General features: G+C 48.4%; 1 protein-coding gene across 6 annotated transcripts; it reads right to left on the bottom strand.

Moving 5' to 3' along the window:
- Nucleotides 1-656: 656 nt before the first annotated feature.
- On the bottom strand, nucleotides 657-26,175 carry LOC111249800 (uncharacterized). 6 transcript variants are annotated; one of them, XM_086988427.1, is made up of 6 exons: nucleotides 25,439-26,175; nucleotides 19,256-19,413; nucleotides 17,912-18,064; nucleotides 3,561-3,874; nucleotides 2,769-3,404; nucleotides 657-2,598 (listed from the first exon to the last, which is right to left on the bottom strand). In XM_086988427.1, exons 3-6 carry the CDS (start codon nucleotides 17,981-17,983, stop codon nucleotides 2,223-2,225), a joined length of 1,398 nt encoding a protein of 465 aa, XP_086844553.1. In that variant the 5' UTR covers nucleotides 17,984-18,064; nucleotides 19,256-19,413; nucleotides 25,439-26,175; the 3' UTR covers nucleotides 657-2,222. The 6 variants fall into 6 exon arrangements, with proteins under 6 accessions (XP_086844553.1, XP_086844552.1, XP_022659866.1 ...); XM_086988426.1 differs by lacking the exon at nucleotides 25,439-26,175 and adding an exon at nucleotides 19,861-20,012; XM_022804131.2 differs by lacking the exons at nucleotides 19,256-19,413; nucleotides 25,439-26,175 and adding an exon at nucleotides 11,005-11,213 and having other exon boundaries at nucleotides 17,912-19,188.

Here is a 26,175-nt window from a genome sequence, read left to right as displayed (position 1 = left end):
GAAAACAAAGCTTTTTTATTTCTAATTGATTTTCCTCAATCCATAACTGCGTCCGTGAGAGACGTTTCTTCATACAATGAAGTAGTAACTTAAATATTATCAATTAATAAAAATATAAATAGATGGAAATGAGAAAAGACAGAGGGATATTCCAAGTACCGTTTTTTTCTAAAATATAGTTATCCAGGGTTTACTTTTAACTCAAACAAAATAGTGTGGAATGTTGTCGGTAATTCTTTTTTCTAGACCTTTTTCGATCTAGAAATTTATGCACGTACATATGAAAATAATCTGCTAAAAGTCGGACATAATATAGCCGGAAGGAGCATCTATGGGAAGGTAAGCAACTTACCAGAGATTAACTTGAAACATAGGCAATCTCATACCAAAATTGCTACCTTCCTTTGTTCTGGTGGTAATGAATCTATTTAATTCGGAAGAGGATCGAAATGTGAACTCGGACTAAACTGAACACCTAATTCTTGTAAGCTTCCTTTTTACTAATCACGCGAACGCGGCACTTTATTATCAATTGTAAGTAAAAGTAACATGAAAAAATACGCTATATATATGAGCCTTACTACCCTCTATGAACTGCATTTATAATAAGTAGATCTTTCAGGAACTGTCATCACTAATAAGAATAACGGGTCGTATTTCATCAATAAATAAAGTGTCGATTATATTTTTTATTGATAGCGAACATTCACTTCGATTTACTTCGTGTTCGTTTATGACGAACTTGCCTTAATTTCAAAGCGACACATTTTTACGGCATATATGGCGTGTCGCTTATTCCGACTTTCATCTCACATTGATTTCACAGTATTAATTTATCATCGGATATAGCTACTTCATTACGGTTTTTACGTCGGCCTACCGTGTGCATTTTTCTACTGATTTTTACTATTATATTTACACATTTGTACTTTGGTATAGTAGGACACGGTTTTCTTAAGACAGCTTACTGTTTCACTTACTTTCATACGTCCCACACATTTATGAACCTCCTTATTTTTTTAACCCTATATGTTATGGCCACACACGAACATCGCTGCCTTTCAGAATTTCTTTGCCTATAAATTTGTCTGGTGGATATCGTTTGCAGTCCTTTTCTCTCGTTTTTTTTTCAGTAAAGTATTATTTTCACTAGTGAATTGTATATCTCATCATATTAAATATTTCATATGCCCAACTATTCTATTTATGGCAAATGCAGGCGTGGTGTTGGCTTACCGTCCAAGTACACAATGCAGACGTTTTGCTTTACCTAGATTACAAAAAGTAATATATATATATTTTGCATATACTACATAATCAATGTATACGACCGCATTTCGTGTGTTTGCTTAGTTGTGTACTGCATGAACTTATGGGTGTTGCTTGTGATTCGTGTTAATCTTTCTGTAAGCTTTAGTATATGTTCCTGTACACAATACGGTCTTTAATCGATGATATATTTATGCAAGCATTAATTTGCGCTTGAATGAGATTCGTGCATCCTTCACAACGACAATTAATTAATGGCTGAGAGCTATTAGAACATAATCGTCTCTTTTGGTCAATCTTCTAACATCCCTCGTCATACATAATAATTATTAGTGCGATTATCGTTAATATCCACAAATTGTAATATGAAGAAATAAAATAATTGTCATTCCCTATTTCCATTATTTCTCAGTATACACTTCTCCTTCAGACTCAGATCTTAGCCGAAAACGAGTATTTGTCGTACCCGCACAATGGCGACTTCGTATCACAAAACATAATATTCATACACAATGTTATTATTCTGTTCGCTCTGTCCCGTCGCAGTTTGGTTATGTAGCGGGAAATCCGGTTTAAAAGAACCAGATATGCTATTTTGCTACGGCTCAGATCTGCAAAATGTGACCTAGCGCTAAAGAACCTAAAAGCATTTTATGAGTATTTGATGGCACTCAACTGAAAGATGGCAACTGGTTCTCATCGTCACCGGATGATTACCAGATAAGTGATATGTACAGTGGTAGTGTAGAGCTTACGACGTTGAGTTATGTGGGGCGTTGTTGAACCCATCAACGGCGCCGCCGTCATCAAAATCATTATCCACCCATATCGAATTTCCTTGGCATAGCTTATTTGCCAATTAACAATTTCAAGCGGCACGCTTACCGAATCAACGCCACATCACTCGACTTGTTATACCTTACAGAATTCGAAAGTCGAATGTATTTCGTTGATTACTCGGTCTCTTCTTCAGTGTCTTCATTATCCTTCTCCGACCGAAGTTCGTCCCTCTCAGATTCTTTTTCTTCCGAGGCGTCGCTTTTTTTTGTATCAGCTTTCTGCTTTGCCTCTTTCTGTTCTTTTGCTTGGGACTGCATTTCACGGAGCTCTTTCATTTCTTTTTCAGTTGCACCGGACCGTTTCGAGACGAGTTCCATTTCAAAGTCAAACAGCGCTTGGTGAATTTTGTTGACAACATATAACTGTTGGACCTTATCGTGAGTCCGGATACGTCCGCCAATGTAATTGACAAAGTGTTCGATGAAATCTTTATTGTCATCCTTGTTAGTTTCGCAGCCACTGTCATGTTCTGAGGCTGAGGCACTGTTCCTACAACAAAACGAACACGCATATAATTAGTACCCAATAACACTAATTAGTTGATGTCGGTAGAGCGTTCACGCAAGGAACGATGTGTTACACAATATACGGCTAAATAAATTGTAAGAGCAAGAAGCAGTGAAGAGAAATAAAAAAATGATCAAAAAACGAGCACTTACTTCCTCTTTTTCGGCGGAGGTGCATCACCTGAATCGGTTCTTTTTGGTGCAGGCGGCGGTGGAGCGGCATTTTCCTTGTGGGAGGTAAGTGAGTGATGCGATTGGGCGTCATTGCCAGACGATGAGGAAGCGGCATCATCCATCTCCTTATCGTGCTCACCATCCAGCTCTTTGTCATCATGATCTTCATCGTGATCCTGATCGTCCTCGAAGTGTGTTTCCGTCACCATGAAGTCGGCCGCTATGATCTCGTCCTTATCCGAACCCGGTTCGAGGCCCTGTGTCGAGTTAAGGCTCTGGTTCATGGCGGCCTGCTGAAGGGCGGCGGAATAGAGCTGGGCGGCATTGGCAAAATTGATGGTTGTTATTGGCGAAATAGAACCTGGCGAGACTGCGCCTGCACCAGCTTGGGTATTCTTCTGGGTTGGGGTTACTGGAATATTGGTTGAAGAGTAGTTTTTGCAGAGCATCCCGTGTAAGACATCAAAAAACTTCCAGGATGGCTGGAAATGTTCGCCTCTTGCTTGCTTCACCATCACTTCGTTAAGAATACGCTTGTAACGATCACGGATATGAGTCCATTTCTTGACCATCTGTGGCCCTGTCATAGCGTATCGGCTTCCGATCTCAGCCCATCTGCATATAAAGTTTAAAAAATTAATACCAACTTTTTGCTCATACGTTTGTTTCATCTTTAGTGCATTATTGAACATTTTATTATATTCACGTGTAAGAAATATAAGGGAAGGCACTCAAGCCTTACCTAAATATACCAATAATAATTTAACTTACCGGACATCCTTGATGTGGCTGTCCCGATAGAGGCGGTGGTATTTATCGTATAAATAAGGTGTAGCTTTAACTAGCTCAATGAAGTCTTCTACCGAGTAATACTTTTCAGGGTTTCCGACGTATTCCTTGTCTTTGGTCAACTGTAAAGGGCTTTGATTTCCGTCATTGAGAGGAATAAGGGATAAAGAGTTGTTGAGGGTCGAATTGAATGAAGAGTCCATTTTGAGTTTGTCGCTTTTTCTAGTGGATTTCGTATCCATGGTAGGAAGGCCTTGAAATGCGAGTCCAAACTGTTTCGCCAAACCCGGAATGATCTGAAATCAAACAAATATACTATATTAGGAAGATTATATCAATGGACTACTAATTTGGCGCTACACCTAAACGATTACTTTATGGTAATTCTTTTTCTTTTCATTTACTCGCTAGCGTGCTCTTACCATGTTACAACGCTTCCACTGAAAACGTTTTGGTTTTTTACCTGAATCGTTCGACTAGCCTGACTCGTCTAAGAATGGCGATGAGTAAACAAACTACTGCGAACGGCAACGGCCAGCTGCCCCTTAGATGGCATCGTGGCGTTGTCGCCAAAAGCAAACCAACTGGCGACGACCAATGTAAGTGAGTCAGAAAGCGTTAAAGCGGCAGCGATTGCCGCCGTCTATCGTTCTGATCGGGGCTTTGGCGACGTCTCGAGATTCCAGGGCGTCGAGCAGCAGCATCAATCGCCACCGCCAGCGAAGCGCTATGGTTCTTGCTGAGCTTGGCTAACCGCCGGTGGCGGCGGGCCGTCGGCCTGCCATCCTGGCGGCCGTAGCGACCGCAGCCGGCGGCGCTTGCCTTCTGCTATCACTGTTGCTGAACACCTTCCGACCGGGCGTCGTATTAGCCTGCAATATCGAGGCCGTGCCCATTGGGCGCATAGGGCCACCAGACAACGAGGTAACAGCTAAGACAGCAAACGACAAAACGCCGCTTGTTCAGTTTCAAAGACGACGACAACGCCTCCTCCTCAGTGTATTGCTGCTGCGTCTCTCGGCCTCCGGTCGCCGGCAGCCACATCCCCGCATCACGCTGTCGTGGGCCTCCTCCCTCTGAGTCGAAATCGAAAGAGCACAACCCTCAAGAAGAACCATAGCGACAATCGCAGCAACATCAGTAGCAACAGTAAGCAAAGAAAGCTAACAGCAACGGCAACGGCGGCGCCACCAGCAGCCACAGTCAAGGCGAACCGTGGCGCTTTTCCAGCGGCGGCTCCCGTTCCCCGAAGAGCGTTAGCGACCAGTAGCGTGGAGGCGACGGGCCCGGACCCTGGAAGCAGCGAGTCCCAATCACTGCAGCAGCAACAGCAGACGTGCCAGAGGCACGCTATCGCCCGTTGTTCGCTACTCTGCCGTTGTTGCTGCTTTTATTTGCCAGATGAACAACTAGCGACTCCGAGGACGGGAAGACGGAGGGGACGACGACCGACGGAGACGATGACGCCGCGGAAAGATGTTCGTTCGTTTGTGCGAAAGGCCCTACTACCGCGGACACGCCATTGGCCATGCTTCTTATGGTGCTATTACCGTCTTTGCTTTCGGCCGGCTGAAAAAAGAGTAGAAGAGGAAAAAGAAGACGGCCTGGGGGAGGGGAGGGGGTTAGGTAGAAAGAAGGACAAGAAAGCTAGAGAAGAAACAGCGATGGTGGTGGTGTTGCCGCGACTGAGGCCTCTCTTCGAGCGCTTGAGTCCAGTTCAGCCGTTGTCGTCTTTTCGGTTTAGGTTGTCTTTGCCTCGGCAGCGTGCCACTACCGTCGCCTGGATGGTCTGCGTCAATGACTAACCCAACCTAGCCGGCGCCAGCGTATGTCATCCGTAGCTGAACACTACCGTTTCGACAGTAGTAACAACAACAGGCAACTACGATCAAACGATATTCGCGTTTTGGTTTACTGCGACGCGGCGGCAGGCCTTCCTGCCCGCTAGATTTGATGCCGTGCGGTTGCTCGATTGCTCGCTTGGCCCGTTGCTCGGCAAATCTCTGTCTGCGTAGCGAGAATGGACCCGCACCGGCTCGTTCGACCGGGGACTGGGACGCCTTGCACCACGCCAATGTATCTACCTTTACGCGTGGCGACAGAAACAACGAACAGTCATCTCCGTTAATCTACATGTTCTATGTCCCCTACGGGCCGCCACCGCCTGAAAGCCCACTACTACCACTGCGGCGACACACTCATTTGCTCGCTCGGTTACTGTTTCCTTGTGTCTCCCCTTCTTCCTGCAACCCGCTCATCACGACGCAACCGCAAATGCCCGCAAGCGTTCGCGCACAGCCTGTCCTGCTGATGTTGCTGCTGGTGTTGATGTTGCCGCCACCTAGCCGTTGCCGCTGTCGCTCTTTCATCCTACCCGTCGTCGTCGCCATCGTCGTCATCGAAACGCGTGCCGAATCACGCCAGCAGCCCGAATACGGGAACAGGACCAACCTGACGGTCGCTATTATTAGAACAGGCCACGGGCAGCACGACAGCGAATGACGAGCTTTTACGGAAAGCGGTTTCCTCTGATCAGAAGCCGCGAGCTTGGATAGATAGAGGAAGCACGGCGGCCAAACGGCCACACACGCTTAAACCGAATGACGACGGCAAACCTTAGATATGACAGACTAAGCAGCACAGTACTTTCTATTGAGACGCACATACGGAATAAGAATTCCTCTCGATTCGCTCGCCTGCCCACATCTCTCACTGTCTGTAAATCTGCGAGTGGCCTGTTGCTGAGAAGCAAAATTTTGATGTAACATATTTCGTTGTCTCATCCTCTTGACCTCCACGAGAACAGCCGTACGTCCTGCTACGGACGCTGATCTATCCTGTTTACCAGAAAGATCAACTAATATTTGGAGTCGCTGATGCGCGTTGCCCGATCGTTAGCGCTATTTAAATTTGTTGCGATGACTCGGGCAGCAGTGGCAGCTGTTTCTTCGCAAACGTTCTTTAGTCATACAGCCTCAGCTGAATCTGAGGGTGCTCCGCAGTAGGGTTTAACCCTGGGGAATCGCGCGAGTTTGGAATATCAAAGCCAGTAGATGCATTTAGCTGAGCACCATTGACGCTAAAGCAGCTTGAGTTCTGCGTTTAGCAATGACAACTCAACGCATAACTAAGCTAAATACTACTCAGTTCATATCGATGCTTCATGTGCTTGCTCGTATTTAGTATCACAGGCGTAGTAGACGTGTAATATGCCAGGATGCCACTGTCACGGCCAGTCCCTTTGAAAAGCTGAACCACTTTAGTCATTCACTATTTTGTTATTATATATGGATTTTTGGTCATTCAGTGTGTGACAGTTTCTAATCGAACCGAAATTAGCGCTCCTGTAATCTGTATACCGTTAATGTAAGATTCAATATTTTTAAACTCCAACACGTAAAACTCGTGAAAATAATATTCAGCCATCATATGTTAGGGTTCAAGAGAGTTAATTTTTTGGCGTAGACACGGAATGCCAACGTGCGACATTCCTAGGATAATCGCGATGGCGAGTGTCGAAAATGTGTCCTATTGATAAGCCTAAGCTAGTCGAACCCTATCAGCTTCACTACAACGATATATCGCCGTACATGTATAATATGAGAGAATGGTACTGTTGTCGTTGCTGCCACCGCATCGAGTCAGTTGATGGTGGGTCCTTTGCTTAATGCTTATGCGTACCTCAGGCCTTTGGGTATCCGTCCGCATTGCATAGCTTCGGCAGCCTCTACTTCCTCCTGTAGCCGAACAAGAACCTCGGTCACTCCCGACGCCCCAGAGCCACGCCGCTTCTTTGCTATAGCAGCACCTTGCTCCGACCACCACCGATCTCTGCTCTCGGTCGGTAGCGCGGCGGTGGGTCTAATCGTCCGGTCAGGAGTCGTAGCAGTAGCGCGAATAGCAGCACAACGGCCAGATGCACTCCGAGCAAACCGTGAGCCCGAGACTGAAATGACGCATCCGCCACTCATCCGGGGCTCCCCTCAACAAAATTCGCATCTCTTCCTCCCCTTCTCTTGGTGTCTCGGTCTCGAATTCGCTCAATTCTCTTGTCCGCGTATCGCTACCGCCGACTCCTCTAGTCGTCCTTTGCGAGCGACGCTCGCTGTCACTGGCGACCGCGGGCGTACAGCAGTACAGACATGAGCCACAAGAAGAATAACACACGGACTCTCGGAGTCGAGGCCGGAGGGAGGAACGGAGGTAGGGAGCGGACCGTGTTCAGTTCTCAGTGCTTCTCCGACTCGATCCAAAGCTCGCTCACTCTTCATAGCTAAGCTGCCTGCTTGGCTGGCTGGCTGGCAGGCTAAAGCTATGTAGCTAGAGCTCTTCCCCGTCTCTCAATGCTCAGCAGCCGTACGACTCAAAAGCACCGCGCTCCGGGAGACCCTAACGCCCGGTCTGTCCGCCGTATCTCTCTCTCACACATATCCATAGGCCAACAGAGACAGCCAGGCAGGCAACGAGCCTCGCTAGGGCCAGTTGCTTTCTTAGCACGGCAGCTTTACCGGCTGCGCCAGGCAGGGAGACCGACCGGCACGGTTAAGTCTTCCCCTAGCCATGAGCTCGGAGCCCACACGATCCGTAGAGCGCTTCTGCGGCTGCAGTTCGCTCACTCTCGAAGCTCCCGCGCTCGAACGCGTCACTCGGTCCTGCCGAACTCTTCTGTCTGTCGCTCGCTCTCCTTTCGCTGTCTCTCAGTGGCGGCTGCGAAGCAGTAGTGGCACAAAGAAATAGACAGGCAGACGCATAGAACAGATGGTGGGAAGGAGCGCCGGGGGCCGCGCGCCGAGATGCCGCGTTCAGATCTCAATGCAGCAGCAAGCGCCGAAGCGACCGACTCAACCGGAGAGAGTGGCCAAGCGTCACCGAGTTCCCTAACACGGCCAACGTGCGGTGGGACCGACAGCCTTCCCGAGCAAGCGGCTGACGCTACCATCGCCGCCAACACCATCAGCACGACGAATACAGCTCGAGTCGCACACCTGGCCTCACCAGCCATCTCGCAGAAGCAAAACGAACGAACAGGGGAGCGGGCGATCCAGCCATCAGCCAGGCTCACAGAGCGACCACGCTTTGCTGGCAAGCTGCCGCTGCCGCCGTTGCTGCTGGGACAGGGACGCGACCGACATAGAGGCGACCGACCGACATCGACAGCCTATGCCATTGTATACATACGAGCCCGACGACGGCAGTGAAGCAACGCTATGAAAAGACAAGATAGCGAAAGGTAACTTGCGCACGCGGGGACGGCCTGTGGTACGAGCGCTGCGCCATTTTTGCATGAGGAACCGCCAAACTCAGCAGCAGCAGCAGCATCACTGGCAGCACCGCCTGCCTCGCAAGCAGAAGCACCAACGGCAAAATAACTGCTACTACCGTCTTCGACATATTACACTGTACCATTTATCGTCATCGTGCTTATGGTCATCATGAAAATATCGACCACCATTAGCAACGGGCAGAAGTCCAATAAATCGCGCTCATCAAATAACGGCTACGAATAACGCTACAAATTACAAAAAAACTCACATGATACTGACCGCAAGATGCGCAGACTCAATATTTATTAAATACGTACGTTTCCTATGTTATCGTAAAAATTGAGTAACTAACGCACCACTTCAGCCATTAAATATATACTACCTCTTCAGTGGAGACTTCTGAGATGGACCTGGCGCTTTCACCATTTGTTATTAGCTGATGTTGAGCAGACAAATCCGACGGATCATCACAAGCTATTGCCAGGACCTTATTTTCCTTATTTTCGGCGCGACATCGCAGCTTAAGCACAGCAAGGAGTCTTAACGAGCTAATGAGTTTATCGACGTACGGTTTGTTCATCGGATCGCACGCGGAGTTCAAAGCCTGCCCGTGCTCATGCGCTCGACTCAAAAGCGCATCAACAATACACTCACTGAGCTGAACCACTTTTAAAGTAACGTTTCTATAAAACTGTTGACAAGTTTCCGCCAATTTATCCACTTCACGACGCACATTTCGCATGGATTTACCCTTACTGGCTAGGTCAGTTTGTGCCATCATCCGGCACTGAGTTCTCTCCCGTTCCAGTTCAATTGAGGAATATTGCTGTTGTAGAGGCATAAGTAGAACTGGAATCGAACGGAACTAAACCTTACGCAGCTAAAACGCACGGAGTTAGTTCTATGTATCGATCACTAAACTTTAGCAGCTTGGTGATTATGAGTAATCTGATGTTTACAAAGCACATGGATAGCCCAGTATTCGAGAAAACTAAATTTGAATTTGTGACTTTTAACTATAAGAATGATTAGGTCGGAGGTGTGGTTGCTGCCTTCGGCGTTGACAAGAACACAAATAACCAAAGTCAACTTAAAGGGGAATGAGGCATGCCAACAGTTGCATGAAGTTGAGAGCAAATGACGGAGAGAAAATGCGTCGTCTTGCGCACGGACTCGCCCGCCCTCTCTCAACTACTGAGATTCAAGCGGTGCGCACCTGCACCCTGCAATGATCTGGCTTTGTAGATGTGTGTGTGTGTAGGTTTGTGTATGCATATACAAATAATGCACTGGCCGCTTACAGTTCCTTCTCTCTTTGGCTTATTTAGCCGTTCGTGGAACGGCGATTGACTAGGAACACCTGATCTTCGTTCTCGACCAAAAAGGCACTAATTGAGACACCACTTAACATCTCCAACGCAAGAGTTTATACTATTCAACATCGAAGTAGCTTTGGTTATTAGTATCTGATTGTCCGAAAGATGAGTTAAATGCACAGTACCCTTCTATGCGACTCCTAATGCGACTGTTTGTACACAAACAGCATCGGTACAAATAAAGACAATTTCCCAACAGGCTTCCTGGCGACTTATGTTCGCTCAACCTACGCCGCATCAAATGCATCATGCGTTTGTATGTAGCACTGACGTAAGAGGCATTCTTTTAACGGTCTTCTTTTAACCAACTCTACCAGTGCTAATTACAATATTTGACGTAAACGAAAACGGTTTGACGAATTTGACGTGAACTGGTACGCGTTTTGAACAGCAGGAAATTGCTGCAACGGAAATTCAGCTCAGATATCACCGATCCAAACATATGCACTTTACACAGGCAGTGCGATCTTAAATGCTCTCTAACAACGGCAACAGCCGTCGCAACAATACTGATGTAGCATAGTACTTCCGTGAACGGCAGACACGTAACAAAGACACGGCATTATTATATGCTCACAATGTGGGAGATCTTCTTTATAACAGTTACAGCAGTTAGAAATATTTTTTACTGAGACAGCTTGGCGGTCTCGAAATGCATCAAAAGCTGTATTGGGACTCAGCGGCACGCAGACGCCTCAGATACATATACAGTGACACGCAAATATATATATATTATATACATATACAGATTTATCATGTATATTACGGCCAAACTAGCAAACCTACTGGTGCTTCTTTACGCCAGCGTTTCAAGCAGTTGCTTCTCTCCAAGATGCAACTTGATTCGCGAGTGGAGACAGCATCGATCGAGCTATTCGACTGACAAACCACATGCATAGCCTTCCGTAGTCGATTACGTCCAAGTCTATTTCGCTGCTGACAGGGTAAAGCTGTTTATCGCATCATATATCGGCTGCAGTGTGATCAACCAACACCTTTATTACAGAATTTTAACAATATATTGACATTTGAGTTCAAACAGAAACGCAGATCGGAAAAGTGTTATTCATCTTTACATATTGTTCATTCATTCTTCGCCATGGTGATGATCATGCTATAAATTGTAATCACTGTCATGTATGTAGTATATGCTAAACCTGTATCAGCTGAAACTGATTCCACTGAGAGGCGACCATAACAGAAGCGTACCAATCAACGGAACTATATATTACTACCTATTTTAATAATATAACGCAGTTATATTATCTGTGGTTAGGAATTCTAAGTTGTTTCTACCATCAGTAATCGTGCCTCAAACGGTAACTTCTATGATTAAGATTCATCACTTCGTCGCACTTCAAACATGGCGTCGAAACGGGATTTGGCTCAAGATCCTTCGTGGAATTATGTTTGGTTGTCCCCACCGAAATTCATTGACTCTATTCAAAAAACAGAAAGCAGAGCGCGCACCACTCATTCAATGTAGCGAAAACCCATGCTGCAGCGGAAGCAGCGTTGTCCGCCGCACTCGGCAGCGGACCTGTGGGTCCGTTGCACCAGTAGCAGCACCGCATGTGATGTGATGCTGTGACAATGCTGATTCTCAGGCTCCGTCCGAGCGTTACTGCTTCTCACCATCGTCAGCAGCAGTAAAACGAACAGAGAGGAAAACAGCAACAGCCCCAGTGCCATCCTTCTGACTCGCTGAGGTCGAGAGTCGAGGTCCTCAGTGACGGAGAACAACTGCTCCTAAGATTGTGGCTGGGCGGATGGCGAAGGGGCGAGACGAGTTCGTTGCCTTAAACTGAGATTACTATCTGCCCCTGTTATTCACCTAGCGAGTAATCGCTGAACACAGCTAGGAGCGACCAAAGCAAGAATCAAATCCACTTGTTTATGCCGTTTGCTCAAGCCGCACTGCTATACTTCCCGCCCCCCAGTTTATCATTCTCTTCTACTCGACGCAATCGCTGAGCAGATAAACTCTTGACTACTACTGCTGCCAGCACAACCAACTCAACCTAAATAGGAACAGAGCAGAAGTTACCGCACATGCATACACACATGCATAGACTTTCGACCAGGCCCCTACGACTATTTCGTTTACGGCCTGTAGAATGCTTGCTGTACACATGAATCTCAATTTTGTATGTGTATGCATTCTACGTCTCTAAGACCCTAGCGTTTGCGGTGCCGTCTTCGGGCATTTACTTCTACACACTTCTCTCCCTGCCTTCTGTGTTGGACTCACTTCAGTTGAATGTATTCTTCGAGCCCCCGTCGGAACCGTCGCCTGCCCGCTCCGTATTCTGCTACCCCTCCTTCCATGTGGTTGTTGACCGCCCACGGAATTCTCGCCATCGCTGCCGTTTCACGGACCAGAACCTAAACTCGCCCGGCCAGGGCAACATCGAAGAAGTGACCTGGTCCGCTAAGCGGTGCTAGTATCAAGTTTCGGCCTATTTCCTATTTCGACTTGTCCGAAGACGTCTTTCTATATACATGCTCGTTTCAGCTCACAAAATGACAAACTCCAACGAAAGCTCTTATTTCAGAATTGAAATGCCAGAGTCAACACCAGGACTCAATCATCTTTCAACAAACATATTTTTTCAATAGATTGGCTTATAGACGACTAGTTTAACAGCGCACTAAAACTGACTGATTGACTGGTGGCAACTGGTTACTGTGCAACGATGCTGATACTGCTGGTAGCGTTGTATGCTTTCCGTTTAGGACACAGCTGCTCGGCTTGATACGCACGCCCGTGTGTAAACTAACCGCACGCAGGAGCATTGAAGTCGGTCGGTCAAAAAGGGGACTGAGGCGGTCGGTGGTGGGGTACACACCGGCTGGCTACCGTGCTTACTCCCGGGGAAAGCGCTAGCGAAGGGTGGACGTGCCCTTTCGAGGCCACGGGCGCTGCGATGATGTTGACCGTTTCTAAAATGGTCACCGGTTTGCGTGTTTCCCATGGCATCAAGCATCAAGCAACCTTAGGTCGGATCATAAGATGGGTGCGAATCCCGCATCGGCCGTGCGGGCGGCACGATCTCTCGTCCCTCCCCATTCTCGACTGCGTGTTCGCCAGTTACCGACAGCTACCAACCATCAAGCGGCCCACTACTCAGTCACTTCTGTGTCGGCGGCCGCAGGAACAACGGTTTATCTGGTGGCCAGCATCGCGACTACGACGATGATGGTGATGATAATAGGAATGCTGATGATGGTGGGCACCTTTAGCGGCGCTGTGTCCTGCGTACCCTACCACAGCACTCGCTACTGGCGCAACCCGAAATAGCTTTGCACGCCACGCCACGCCTCGCCTCGCCTCGGGCAACCTGTCCAATACCACTGGCAGTCCACGACGCACCCGAACTACAAACAGAAGCTTGGCACCCTTCACTCGCTCACTCGATATCAGTGGCGAGCTAGTAAGCTAAGCACCCGGTTCCAGTCCACCAAATAGATAGCCAGCAGACAGCACCAGCGGGTATGATGACGCCAATGATGACCATTCTAAAATTCTTTGGTAAATATGGCGGCCAGAACGTCCACGTTTCGTTTATTTTGACGAACTAAGAGGGATCACGTCGTGGTAATATGGGTAAACAGTTACTATCTGATATCGAATACGTCTCACCGTCATCATCCACGATCGTCCTGACCATTCTTCGAGTTTTTTTTTTATTGTTGATATTTCTGCAGCTGGAATATGCATGGGGCACCCTCTACTCTCTAAGCGACGACAGCTAAAGACAGAGTATCGCTATGAAGAGCGTCTCTACAGAAATGACGACATTTAACTTCTAACTGGCGTCCATCCTCTGAAAGACGGTCGACCAGAAAGTGCGCCCGCACGTTGCCTGCCTGCCTTCCCCATCCATCGATGGACGGACGGACGAGCAAGAGGATTGACGGTGGAACGAGAGGAAGAGTGAGTGAGCAAACGAACAAACAGACAGTGTACGAAGGCATACACACACAGACACATTGACCTCTTGTCTTCTCCGTTTCACTCCGGTCCAGTTCGCTCCACTCGACTCCAAAGAACGTCGCCATATCCCATCAACATTTCCATAGTCTGAGCCTCCCCATTATACAAGCAGCACAAGCCGTTCTGCCTGCTCTTACTGCCACTGCTGCTGTGCTGCTTCTAGCTGTTTCAATGGGGCGCGCCGCCGACTCGACGATTCGCGGCGTTCACAAAGTCGCTGCGTCCATGTCGGCAACATAGCGCATCGGAGCGGTCCATCATGGATACGTTTCCCTAGAAACCAGTATCAGTTTTCAAGGCTTCTTCCCCTGCTCACCCCACTGCATTCACCATGACCTCTGCTGCCCAACCCCCTGGAGAGGAGCCCGTTGCGATCAGCGTCGTGTTGGCCTGGCTAAGCCGGCCTCGAAACGGATCGGCGTGCTCCTCCGATCTTCGTCAGCAGCAGACGCAATGAGGCTTTGATTGCACTTACTTCGGCGTACCGACAAGCAGCGCTTCTTGTACTTCGAAACAAACACGCAAACACACATATGTATATATATATATATATACATATATATCTGCGACGCATATAGTATACTACAAGCGTACACTCGCAAATTCTTCGGTGAGTCTGATGCAACTAGCAAGCCATCTAGCCAATCAGTCGGTCAGTCATGCCGCCTGGCTGGCTGACAGGTAGGCAGGCGATCAGGCGGCCATCTCATAGTAGGTGACACCAAACGGCTTTGCTGTTTTGTTCTGCACTACACTGTGCTGTACTGAACTGTACTGCTAGCAGGCAGTTCCGCCGCATAGCCAGCCCCCTCGCTCTGTCCCGCCCGATTCCACCCGCCATCTCTCAGCGAGTGATTCTCCCTCCCGCGGATACCCCGCATCCCTAGTCTTTTCCCCTACCCTCGATCGCTCTCTACGCCTCCCCTTCATCCCCTATCCTCAATTCCTCGTGCTTCTCTCTGTCCGTCGTATGGGCCGCTCTCTCTTTCTGCGCTGGCGGGGGCTCAGTAGGGTCCCCCGCCGTGCTTCTACCCCCCTCCTCCCGTGCGAGCCGCTCTCCTCGCAGCAGCAACTCCTCGCACTGCGCTCGCCTTCACCGCGACCCGGTCCCGCACACGCAACCAACGTGTGACTCACCACCCCCACCCGACTGCTGCTGGCCTGCAAGACCCCGCTTCCCTTCCCCCCGTTCTCTTTACCGCTTAGGCGGCAGAGAAGACGGGACAGGACGCGACGGTAGGGACACCACAGCACTGGCGGCAGCATCAACAGCAGCAGGACCAGCACACGGCTATTACTATCAACAACATGAGTCGAACAATGTTCGGACGGACCGACAGTACAGGCAGAGTATAGGCAGACCTGGAGCTTCACAGAAGCAAGCCTGAACGCAACTATGATCGACGTTTCTAGAACGGACTTAATGTCTGTTCAGATGGGTACGTTGCCAAACGCGGCATGTTGAATCGATTGACGCGATAAGCGTAGGTCTGGTGAGAGCTAGATTCCGCAGGTAATTGTTAGCAGGAAGAGTTGCAGTGACGTTCGAACAAAATGTTGCTATTGTCGTGCTGAAGTTTTTGTTGTTGTTGTCGTTGTCGTTGTTGGTCATGGCGATAGTTCTTTCGATTCACTCCATGTTCATTCTTCATTCCGTCTTCTGCCGCTCTGTTTGGCTCGTCATCGGGCCACAGCGCATGTTCGGGCTTCTTTTTCTTGTTAGCTGAAGACGAACTTGTGAGGTAGAGGTACCAGGATTTAGGCTGGCCGTACGCGGTCGATCCCACGGAAAAAGGCGTCGAGTAAAGACCGCGGTCGATCGTTCGGTCGTCAGTTCGGTATGAAGATTGCTTGGTCGAACTGATTCACCAACTGGATTGGCCCAGAGGCCACGATAGTTATGAGAGGTCGCAGATGGCGGCGTACGACGGATCAGAAACGAGTGCGCTTTCGTGAGGTGCAGACTCCGGAGCCTGTTGCTGCCGCCGCCGCCGCCGCCGTGGCTGCTGTCGAACATGCTCTTCGCTGCTTTCTGGTGTATTGTAGTATAGTTGCTGGCAGTGCTGCTGTAGCACCGAGTTGAGAAGCGAAGTGCGGAGGCCACGCTCAACGGAAACGCTCTTCGCTGCTACTGTTAGTTCGTTTGTTCGTTGCTGTTCGCCGGTGTATGCTGCTGCTGCTGCTGGCGGTGTCGCTGCTCCATGCACAGCAGTAGCAGCAGCTACTCGCTCCAGCGGTCGCTCAGCGGTTTGATCTCGTCGTTCGTCTCCCCGTCGACTCGAGTTGAGGCGAGTCGACTCCAATCGGTGCAGGACGAACTACGGAGGCTGGGCACGATCAAACACCGAACCAGAACGGCTGGCGGTGGTGCGGTGCATTCTCTGAACATCTGGTCGATCGCTCTGTCCGTCGGTCCGTCGCGCTCTTTCTTGTCTTTCGGTCGTCCAACTCCGGTCGGACCAACACTGGACCGATTTTGTCTTCTTCCTTTACCGCTGCTGCGTGCGAGAGTATGCTCCGTTCCTCTGCTCACACTATGCAGACAGATAAACTCGGCGCTGAGATCACAGTCACGGAGAGAATCAGAGCGGGGCGCCACGGCCGACGATTTTCGGTGCATTCTTCTCTCAAGAGATCCCTCCATGTCGGACAGCAACCGTCGCTGGTGTGTCTCGTATTCGCCAGTGATGACAACAACGACGACGACAGAAACCAGCAGAAACGGTGGCATTCTTCACCATGAGCAGCGTTTCTCTAGGATAAATAGCTCGGCCTAACCGAATGTCTGTCGTCTAGCCCCGATTATCGCAGTACGACTACCGCTGCTACGACAGCAGCGACGACGACGACGACTATCCCACGGCCGGTAGGGGAGGGGACACTCAACCGCAAGGCAGGTTGACATAGAATGCATACACGTCAATGATAACAATGGCTATAGTTTAACGACGACAACGACACACCGTCCTAGCGCATGTCGTAGAGACAGACACGGCTCTACTTATGCTGTTGCCGCTGTCGATTTTGTTGGAGTTGCGATGGGCACGAACGGCGGCCGACGGCACGCAGCAATAGAACCGCTAGTGCGCGTACTGATTGTGCATAGCTTATAATGGCCATTTCCAAATGCCCTCGTCGTCGCATTAATGTCACGTTTGATACTGAAGCGATCCCACAACTTTGGCTTCGTTTTAGTTCGATAAGTAAATAAAATTGCTCCTTTTCGGTACCTAGAGTCTTCTATTAGGCGCTAGATCAATACGGCACGCGTCTCGAAAAGACGAACGTAAAATTCATACGAATCCATTGTTTAGAACGTACTATATATAACAGATCTTCAGCGTTCACTTGTAACTTACTTGTATATACATGCACTAGGTTTTTGTAAAATCCCGTAATCAAACTCAAAATATGGCCGGCACAGCTGACTGTCGGAAAGTCACGCGGCTCCTGTGACCTTACACTGATTTCGGTATAGAGAGATGCAGGTAGATCGTGTCAGTCAGGGCAACTCAAGCAGTCACTTTGAAGTAGGAAATAGCAAAGCAGATTGCTACGTTTCCAATAGTCACAGATCAACCAACATATCTGCACATGCTATACAATTGACAATTATATTTGTTATTATTACCTACACATAAATGGGTCGCTGACTCTTAATAACAAATGCAGTATATCGTGTAAGATTTCACTCACCGGGCTAATGGTCAGGTCGCCGAACATGTTGTGGCCCAGCTTCGTTTCCGTCGCCGTAAAACGGGACGTCATCACGCAGTTGTCTGGGGTCTGCTGGCGCAAGAACGGCCCTAGTCGGTGAAAAGCGTCGTCACACACAGTTGACAAGGATCACTTAGGAATAGAATTGGGGGAAACACTTTAGCGGCGAGTTTGTCACTGAGAGTTTGCTACTGCTGCTGCCTGAAGCGGGAGGTATGGGGGCGCGTGCAAAAAGCGTGGACTGAAAAAATGAAAGCGGATGGTCACTCTCTACAAGTCCGAAAACGGCCACTGCTGCTGGTCGTTGTCGTCGTACCTTCCTTCCTTCCTTCCTGACTGCCTGCCTGCCTGCCGGCTCGAGATCAGTTAGTTTTGTTCTGCGCTGTGTTACTCCGCCGACCCGCCGTGCTCTCGGCCCAAACTCCGTGAGTGGAGAGAGAACCACTCGGTGCCCTCTCCCTCGTACTAAGTAGCAGCAGTAGTGCCACTGTTGACTACGGTAGCAGCAGCAGCAGCCCTGCGGCTGTGGCGCGTCGGTTTGGTCGGCGGTCGGTCAGTCCGGTTCGTCCGTCCGTTGCGCGCTTCTACTACTGCTTACTACTACTGATCCTCCTACTGCTGCTGCGGTTGTACGGCTACCACTGCTGCTTGTGAGCTTGCGCTGCTTTACTCGTAGCGGTCGTTGTGATGATGATGATACTGATGGTAGTGGTGACGGCGGCGCCGGCTGCTGCCACGCAGCAGTTCTTCTGTGTCGGTCTGCTTCGACTGCTACTGCTGCTTGCCCGATTATTTGGTTGCGCGCCGCGATCTAATGCTGCGCTGCATGCAGTGCTATCCTCTGAGTCGTGTTCTCTGTTCCTGCGGCAGTTTTCTTCCTTGGCGTTGTTCGCTTGCTGGCTTACTCAGTCTGGCTGGCCGCTGCAGCAGCAGTTGGCTCAGTGGCAATCATTTTCGGGGAGGTTGGGAGCAGCGCACAAGAGACCGGGCCAGGACCGAACCAACCAGTCACCCGCGCGGCCGCCGCCCGATCTGTCTGTATCTGTGCGTTGGCCAGAGAGAGAGAGAGAAGTAGAGCAGGCCAGAGCCGCTGGAGGACGACGCCAACGATGCCACTAGCAGCACTGCCGAATGCTAGCCTAACCGACAGCCCAGGCTGTGAAGAAAGCAACCAAGCCACGCAGGATATGGGCGGGGGGCGAGTAGTGGGAACTGGGGTGTGGGGTGACGACGACTGAAATAGAAGAGAGAGAGAAAGCGAGAGAGCTGTGGCGCAGAGACTGCTGTTGCCACTGCTACGACAACGACGAGAGAGCGGCATACTCGACTGAGGAGCTGCGACCACGAATCGCCTTTGATTCGCCGTTTCCCGTCGGATAAACAGGAGACGAGTCCCTTCTCCAGTTCGAACGCAGCAAGACGACGCAAACGAGGGAATGGGCCATCGAGATGACGGCATAGATATGAGAAGAGAGAAGGGACTGTAACAAAAACGAACGATAGGAGCAAAGCATAAACCTAGTTAAGCTGCCAGAGCGTTAAGGAACTTCACTATTACTAGCATATGCTTTTTCTATTCCTAATACTGATCATATGAGGATCGATCGCAATCAGCATAGTCTCACTGGAATTACTTCGGTGATATTCAGGTACATACTGGCTTATATCTTGTTATTAAAGGCTTAAAACTAGTTGCTTGTTCTCTTAAATTTCAGAACTGGGTTGAACACAGGGCAAATAATTGCATAGAGATTCATTTCTGGAAAATATGTTTGATGGCTGTCATTAGAGGCAGTAATATCGATGTCGGTCAGTGTCAAGGATATTGCATTTGAAGCCCGAAGGCCAGTAAGCAAAATTGTAGCTGTTTTGAATACGTAAAGTTATTTCCAAAATAAAACAAGGAAAGTGTCTTAACAAAAACTCACGGCGGAGTTGGCAGTGCGAGTGTCTAAGGACACGATGGCCTGTCTGTCTGCCAGACCCGCCAAACTCTTCGTGAAGGCTTGCTGGCGTCATGGAGTTTCAGCTGTGAGCGACGCTCTCTCCGTACACTCAACGGACCCCCCTCGGATACGCGCTACCACCCTTCCCCCGGCGGAATCCCACAATTCCTCCCTATCTGCCTGCCTAGAACTTCCTAAGAACCCACTGCTCGCTCTCTTTCTTTCCCTGCCTACCCCGACCAGGACACCCCCCCCCCCCCCCGGTAGCACTCTCCTATAGGACGGAAGATAGAGTGCAGGGGAAACGGTCAACTGTTCGACTACGAAGGGTTGAAGTTTCTGCCACTAAAAGGCACTGAGAGACAGAATCCGGGAAGGATAGACACATTAGACGGATGTCTAGTTAAGACAAATTACATTGTTTGATTGAGCAGAAATATTACGGTGACGTTGCTTCTCTGGTTAAAGTACGAAAATTGAGCTTTGTGGAAAGCGCTGTTCTTTGCAAGAAAGCGTACGGTCTCTCTGCAGAACTTTTGGCTGGTACGCCGGCCAAGTGACTGAAGCGGCGACGGTGGTAGTGTTCGTGGCGATGGTGCTGCTGCTGCACATGAGTCAGCCGTTCGTGGAAGCCTCCCGGTCTCGATCCCTTCTACCACTACCAGGCGGTGGTTCCGCTCTGCTTTGCTGTGGTCCCTCCCCTCAGATGGCACACCGTCTGCCGCCGTTCGTTCGCTCATTCAACCCCTGTGTTAGAGTCCTTAGCTGCGTAGCAGGCAGCTCTGCCTGGCAGGCGAGACCGGGCTGGAGCAGCGTTAGAGGAGCACCGGAGCGCTGATGCTCCGGTTGCCAAGGCTCTGGCTCGTTGACCGTGCTGGAGCGTGGGGGTTCTGATGATCAGACGACGCCCCCCCTCCCCCCTGCAGCACACCGCGCAATCGGACGCCTGCGGGGACGCCAGGGGGAACGGGTAGAAAACCGGGGGAATGCTGTATGTAGGTAGGGGAGACGTAGGGCACCGCCGTGGGCTAGCTAGTAGATGGTGCACGTTGGCTGCGGAAAAGGGAGAGGAGAACACAGACAGCAGCGCTTGAGGGGGACTGGGAAGGAAACCTGGGGGCTTGGGGAGGGCGGGTAAGAGCTAAAGCGAATGGTGCTATATACAGAAAGATCCGACTGGGTTCTCTGCCTGGGTGGGGTGGGTTAGAGGGCGCCATGGTGAGGGGGGAGGAAGTACGGAGGGGATGGCACATGGGGGCTAAGGGAGCTGAGGGAGTCGAGAAGAGAGAAAGATGCAGAGGGGACAAAGAGCAGTGAGGCTGCTCCTGCTGCTACGCCGGTGATGGCGGTGGCGGTGGCGGCGGCGGTGGCGGCGGCGGCGGCGGCGGCGGCGGCTGCTGCTGCTGCTGCTACTACTTCTGAGCGAACGCGGGACGTGGCGGGCAGGAGCGGCAAACGGGGACGCCTTCTTTCGACAACAAGAACGACGACGACGAGGAGGACCATGGGCAGACGCAGTAATAGTGCTTCGATGTTCAAGGATAGCGCGGACGCTCGCTGGCGGTAGATTCAGGCGTGCCAGAGGGAACGGAAGGGACGCTCAGGCCTTGGGGTGGAGGATCAGAGAGGTCGCCTGTCAGTTCGGCCGCCACAGCAAGCTGTTTCATCGCTTGTCGGAGAATGGGGGAACTGGCCAGCGGAGACGCCATGGATCGAGGAGAAGAATGAAAGGCAGCGGTACAGCAGCAGCAATAATAGTAGCCTACATTTGCTCGACACTCCCTAACACTGGCTGGTCAACAGCCAGCTTGCAGTTAGTTAGCCAGTTACCGAGATAGTTTAACGAAGCTAATAAAGGCTACGTATATATATTAGATTAAGGAGACGACGTATTGTATTGCATTTTGAAGTATGACGTAATTTTCACATATGCGGTACCATCGTAATATGGTTGGTATCACATAACATGATAACGCAATAGTTGGTGAACAAGTTCATATCGGCTATACTCAAATCATTTCACTTCTGTAGCTATGCTAGTTTGATAATTAAAACCCTCAAGTAGCAACTTGCGGACGATCTCTCCTGGTAATCTAATAAAGTCGTTTTCTCGCGTTAACCAAAAATGCCCTCTGCTTATGAGAAAATCACATTTTTTGATATTCGTATTATAGTTTTTGACACTGCATTTGACTTGCATGTCTTTGATGGCTTTAGCGAATTTTCTTATCGTTATTCTGCCAAGTTCTTTATCAACTTTAGGTATCGAATTAAACGGCTACCCAATTTTTCCTTTTGCATATACCGATAATTTGGTAATACAAATAATAAGAAGAGTGCATTTTCGTGCTAAATAGCTAACTTTTTTGAGCTATACCTTTGTCTCCTTCCCTAGCACCAATAGTCTAGTAATATATTTTTAAGGAAGCCGCAACGAAGCCACTGGACAGGATATGACCCCTTCGCAAAAACGGCGCAAGCTCACTTACAAATTCAGCAATTACGTAAATTTAAATTTTCCTAGTTGCCGAATATACGCATATTACGCGAAGCCGATAAAAACGAATGCTCTTTTGCACTGAAGAACTTATGCATACGCTTACAGCGTTATCAGAAAGTTTCAGTTAGATAACAGATATGGTTATTTTTTCACTGTTGTATCGACATTTTTGACCCTGAAGTACTTTTTCATAAGGTTTCATTAACTTTTGTGATATTGCATGGCAGAGTGGTTTCATAGATGGTAGCAAACCACATATGGCTGTAGTCGTTTGAGACCTGTTCATATCGTCTTTCAGATTCTATCGGGAACTATGGGGGCCGGCCTTAAAAGAGACATTGTGGTAGACTAGTGGTGGCCAACGCGTGTTGACGTGTCCAATTCGGGTGGAGCACGACTAAACCGTCAGGGTCAGGCACTGTTTATGTCAGCGAAGCGTTCACTAACACATCAGGTATTCAGCCACTGTAGTTTTGTAGACACGTAGTGAACTTCCGACGTTTAGCAACGCAATAACGGTAGACGTTGTAAAGTCAGCGATGCAACTACATCACATAAACGAGTAATGTTACTGACACTGATTCTTGGTTGGTCGTACCGACTGGACAAATGCTCTCGCAGAACGGCGATGAAAAAATCTGGTTGATCCTATATAAATAAAAATGATTTCAAGCCTTTAGAAGGAAATACATGAGTAGTCACCGACATATCTTAGAGGTAAGGCTGTCCGAAATGACGAAGCTTTATTGCACCAATTTTTATGGCCAATAACACTACATTGGTTTTTATTAGTCTTTTCTACATTTAATGTACACCAATCGAGGATACCGTATCTCTTCACTCCGCTTTCTTGTGTGGAATAGTAGTTGTAGCAATATTGTTGTTGAACTATTTTGCTCCTATTTTATTTCTTTAATTAAACGAAAACGCTTTCCTACACCTTTTCTGCAGAAAAAAATCGTCTTCAGCTCCTTGCTCAGATCGTAGATACTTAGAGAACAAGCTTACGTACTCTAAGGTATGGTTTGCGAATAACTAACGTCGTTTTTATACCTGGTCATTGATCTTCTTCTTCTTAAAATTGTGTGGAAAGCTCCCCTGCGATGTAGATATAACTATGCATCAACGGCAGGTGTATTTTTGCTGTTCTCGTTGACAAGAACCCTTGGCTTAATAAAGATATTCTTAAATTTGATTCAACTAGAGGTAACCGTCCCGCAAGTGAAAAACGGGCAAACAAGGTAGACAAATGAAGCGAGTCGAAAGGCAATACGTTGATACTTGACAATTTAACAAGTTTTTTTTTTTTTTTTTAGCAAGCACTGACGCGACAATCTCGTACAGAGCGTACACATCAAAAATCCACATGTACAGTGACGACCTAGAAAAAAAACGATCCACAAAACGCTGTAGACAACTGAAATACTTTTAACTGTGAAAAACGTGCCTACCATCAAGTTATTCATTTAGGTCACCGAACCTCATACTTCCATACATGCACTTTTTATTAAATAGTTATGAAATTTGTATTGTATACCTCTTAGAGACAACCAAAGAGGCAGTGACTTTTGATTGGATAGAAGTGCAATTGCTGATAGTTGTCAACTAACGACGCCTTATACATACTGTATCCACAAAGGTCCTATCTTATCCAATAAATTCCGTATACTAAAACTGTATAGATTATTCTAATACACTAATACTGGCTTTGCGCGTTTCTAGAATATATGGCACAGCCTGTTGAAGTACGACCCTTGCTGAAAGGAAGTAATACGAAATTTCTGCTAATCATTGCTGATATTTGCGTACCCCGTCATAAACTAGAAATACTGGGTGCGACCAAGCTGGCAGGCGCCATTTTTGTATCTCTTATCACAGCTCAACCGAACTAATCGCAGAACACGGCGGGAGAACCGCTTTTGTGGTCATCGGGGTTTCTGGCGTATTATAGTCTCGCACGCCAAAATGGCAGCGAAGTCAATAGCGATTAAAGCCAGGAGCTGGGATTCAAGCGCCAACGTAGTCCGTAACTACGCAGCATCGGACGCCTTTCCGACATAAGATGACCAAAATACGTTCCATCTGTCGCACGCTTCGTGCACCAAAGTATGTTTAAACACACTACAGTGTACAGCGTCAACTACACAGCGAAACATCAGTATAATAGGTAGCACTAATAGACTCATTGGTAGGAGTGCATTACGGCAAAACGACGACTCTCATCTTGCACTTACGGCGATGTCGGCTCCGCCCTGATCGGAGCGTTGCTCGAGAGCGGCTCACGTTTGCTGATTCGTTTCTCAACGCTACCAGTCATCAAGACCATCATGATCATCCGGTGCCTGAACGCTTAACGCGTTTAAGCCCCTCACTTTCTCTCTCGTGCCTTCACGTAACTGTAACGCAGACCATCTGGTATCCCACCGCGCTTCTTCTCCATGAGCCCCAAACGCACAGACAGCGCACGTGATTACTAGACAGGCACACATACACCCACGAGCAAATATAGGCAGACTACATGAAGGCGCATATGTATCGCCCTTTCATAAATCTGCATATTGTATAAAATTCGCTATAGAACCTGTGTTGACTGAAAGCAAATATCGGTCCTAACACCAAAAGTGTTTCGGCGCCTCGGATTTATGGTTCTTCAGGCTGTCAATAAAAACTATAATCGATATATATTTTTCTAATGCGTGCGGCCGCCCCTTATAATTTACAATATCCTAAAGAGAACTTCCACTATATGGGCGAATTCGTAAATCAGAAGTTCCCGGAAAGGGCAAAGAAAACAAGTTAATTTTATAAAAAATAAAGTTTAATTAGAATGCTAAATTCTTTACCTCCTGAAGCAAAGTATAACTCGGCTTAAGAATCGGAAAATTCTACGTATTTCATTTAATCAGCTGTGAAGTCAACCTGGCTAAAGAATCGATTGGTTAATCCTCCAAATCTTCGTGGTGGGAACGGCCTTGGAAAATTCAGTCGTACTTTCGGATTTCAATAACACTTCTACTTGAGTACTATGAATTCTTTTAGTGAGCTTAAAACAAGACAGACCTTGTAGAGGGTCATGACAGAGTTAGCTGCGGGGCTGTTGTCTTGTACAGAACAGTACACAGCTATGAAAATCATCTATTCGAGTTTCAGATAAATCACACTGCTGTTGTACTATATCACTGATGTTTCTAGTGCCGATGATGATCGCGATTCCGCCACTGCCGCTCACAGCGATCTCGTTCAGCTTTCTTCCGTTCCCGTTTCGCTGACGGAGCATCTGGCGAAGAGAGGGGAAACGCCACTGTACATTACGGCTATGGCTACTAGTGCCAGTCATCGTCGCAAATATTCAGTCGTAAGGAAGATTTAACCAAAGCGTTTCATCTTGACTGGAGCAATTGGAACAAAGATGCGCTAGTATAGCAGGCAGCGCACGACGACCGCATAGCGTAACGGACTAACAACAGAAACAATCGTAGCGCTATTGGCATGAAAGCGGCGCCAATACAACAGGGGCACGACGTCGAAAACGCACTGTTACAGACTCGTAAAAGTTGTGGCAGTTATCGTGGATAGTACAGGTTCACCCTGGACGCTTTCCATCACAAATCACATCCGTCAGTTGACTGCTTCTTCCCGAATCAGTAATGTTACAATGAACTACAAGAAACTATTGTTAATGTATGGCCAGTGAACGGACAGTTAAGTGAGGCAGAAAAGGTGTTAGCGGGAGATGAAAGCTTTTTAGTTACATGCAAAGCTGATTAACTTCATTATTTTCAACAACTAACTGTACA

The sequence above is a fragment of the Varroa destructor genome, unplaced genomic scaffold, assembly GCF_002443255.2.
Source record: "Varroa destructor unplaced genomic scaffold, Vdes_3.0 BEIS01000004.1, whole genome shotgun sequence".
NCBI classification, from domain to species: Eukaryota; Metazoa; Arthropoda; class Arachnida; order Mesostigmata; family Varroidae; genus Varroa; species Varroa destructor.
This window is presented reverse-complemented; position numbering and strand designations above follow the sequence as displayed.

What these genes read in the sequence shown, in the direction of transcription:
- LOC111249800 (XM_022804130.2), bottom strand. Translation starts at nt 9,683, where the DNA reads ATGCCTCTACAACAGCAATATTCCTCAATTGAACTGGAACGGGAGAGA. An exon ending in CAGAAGTCTCCACTGAAGAG is followed by an intron (nt 3,875 to 9,224) that starts GTAGTATATATT and finishes GTTTGATTTCAG; the next exon opens with ATCATTCCGGGTTTGGCGAA. An exon ending in CCTCCGCCGAAAAAGAGGAA is followed by an intron (nt 2,599 to 2,768) that starts GTAAGTGCTCGT and finishes GTTTTGTTGTAG; the next exon opens with GAACAGTGCCTCAGCCTCAG.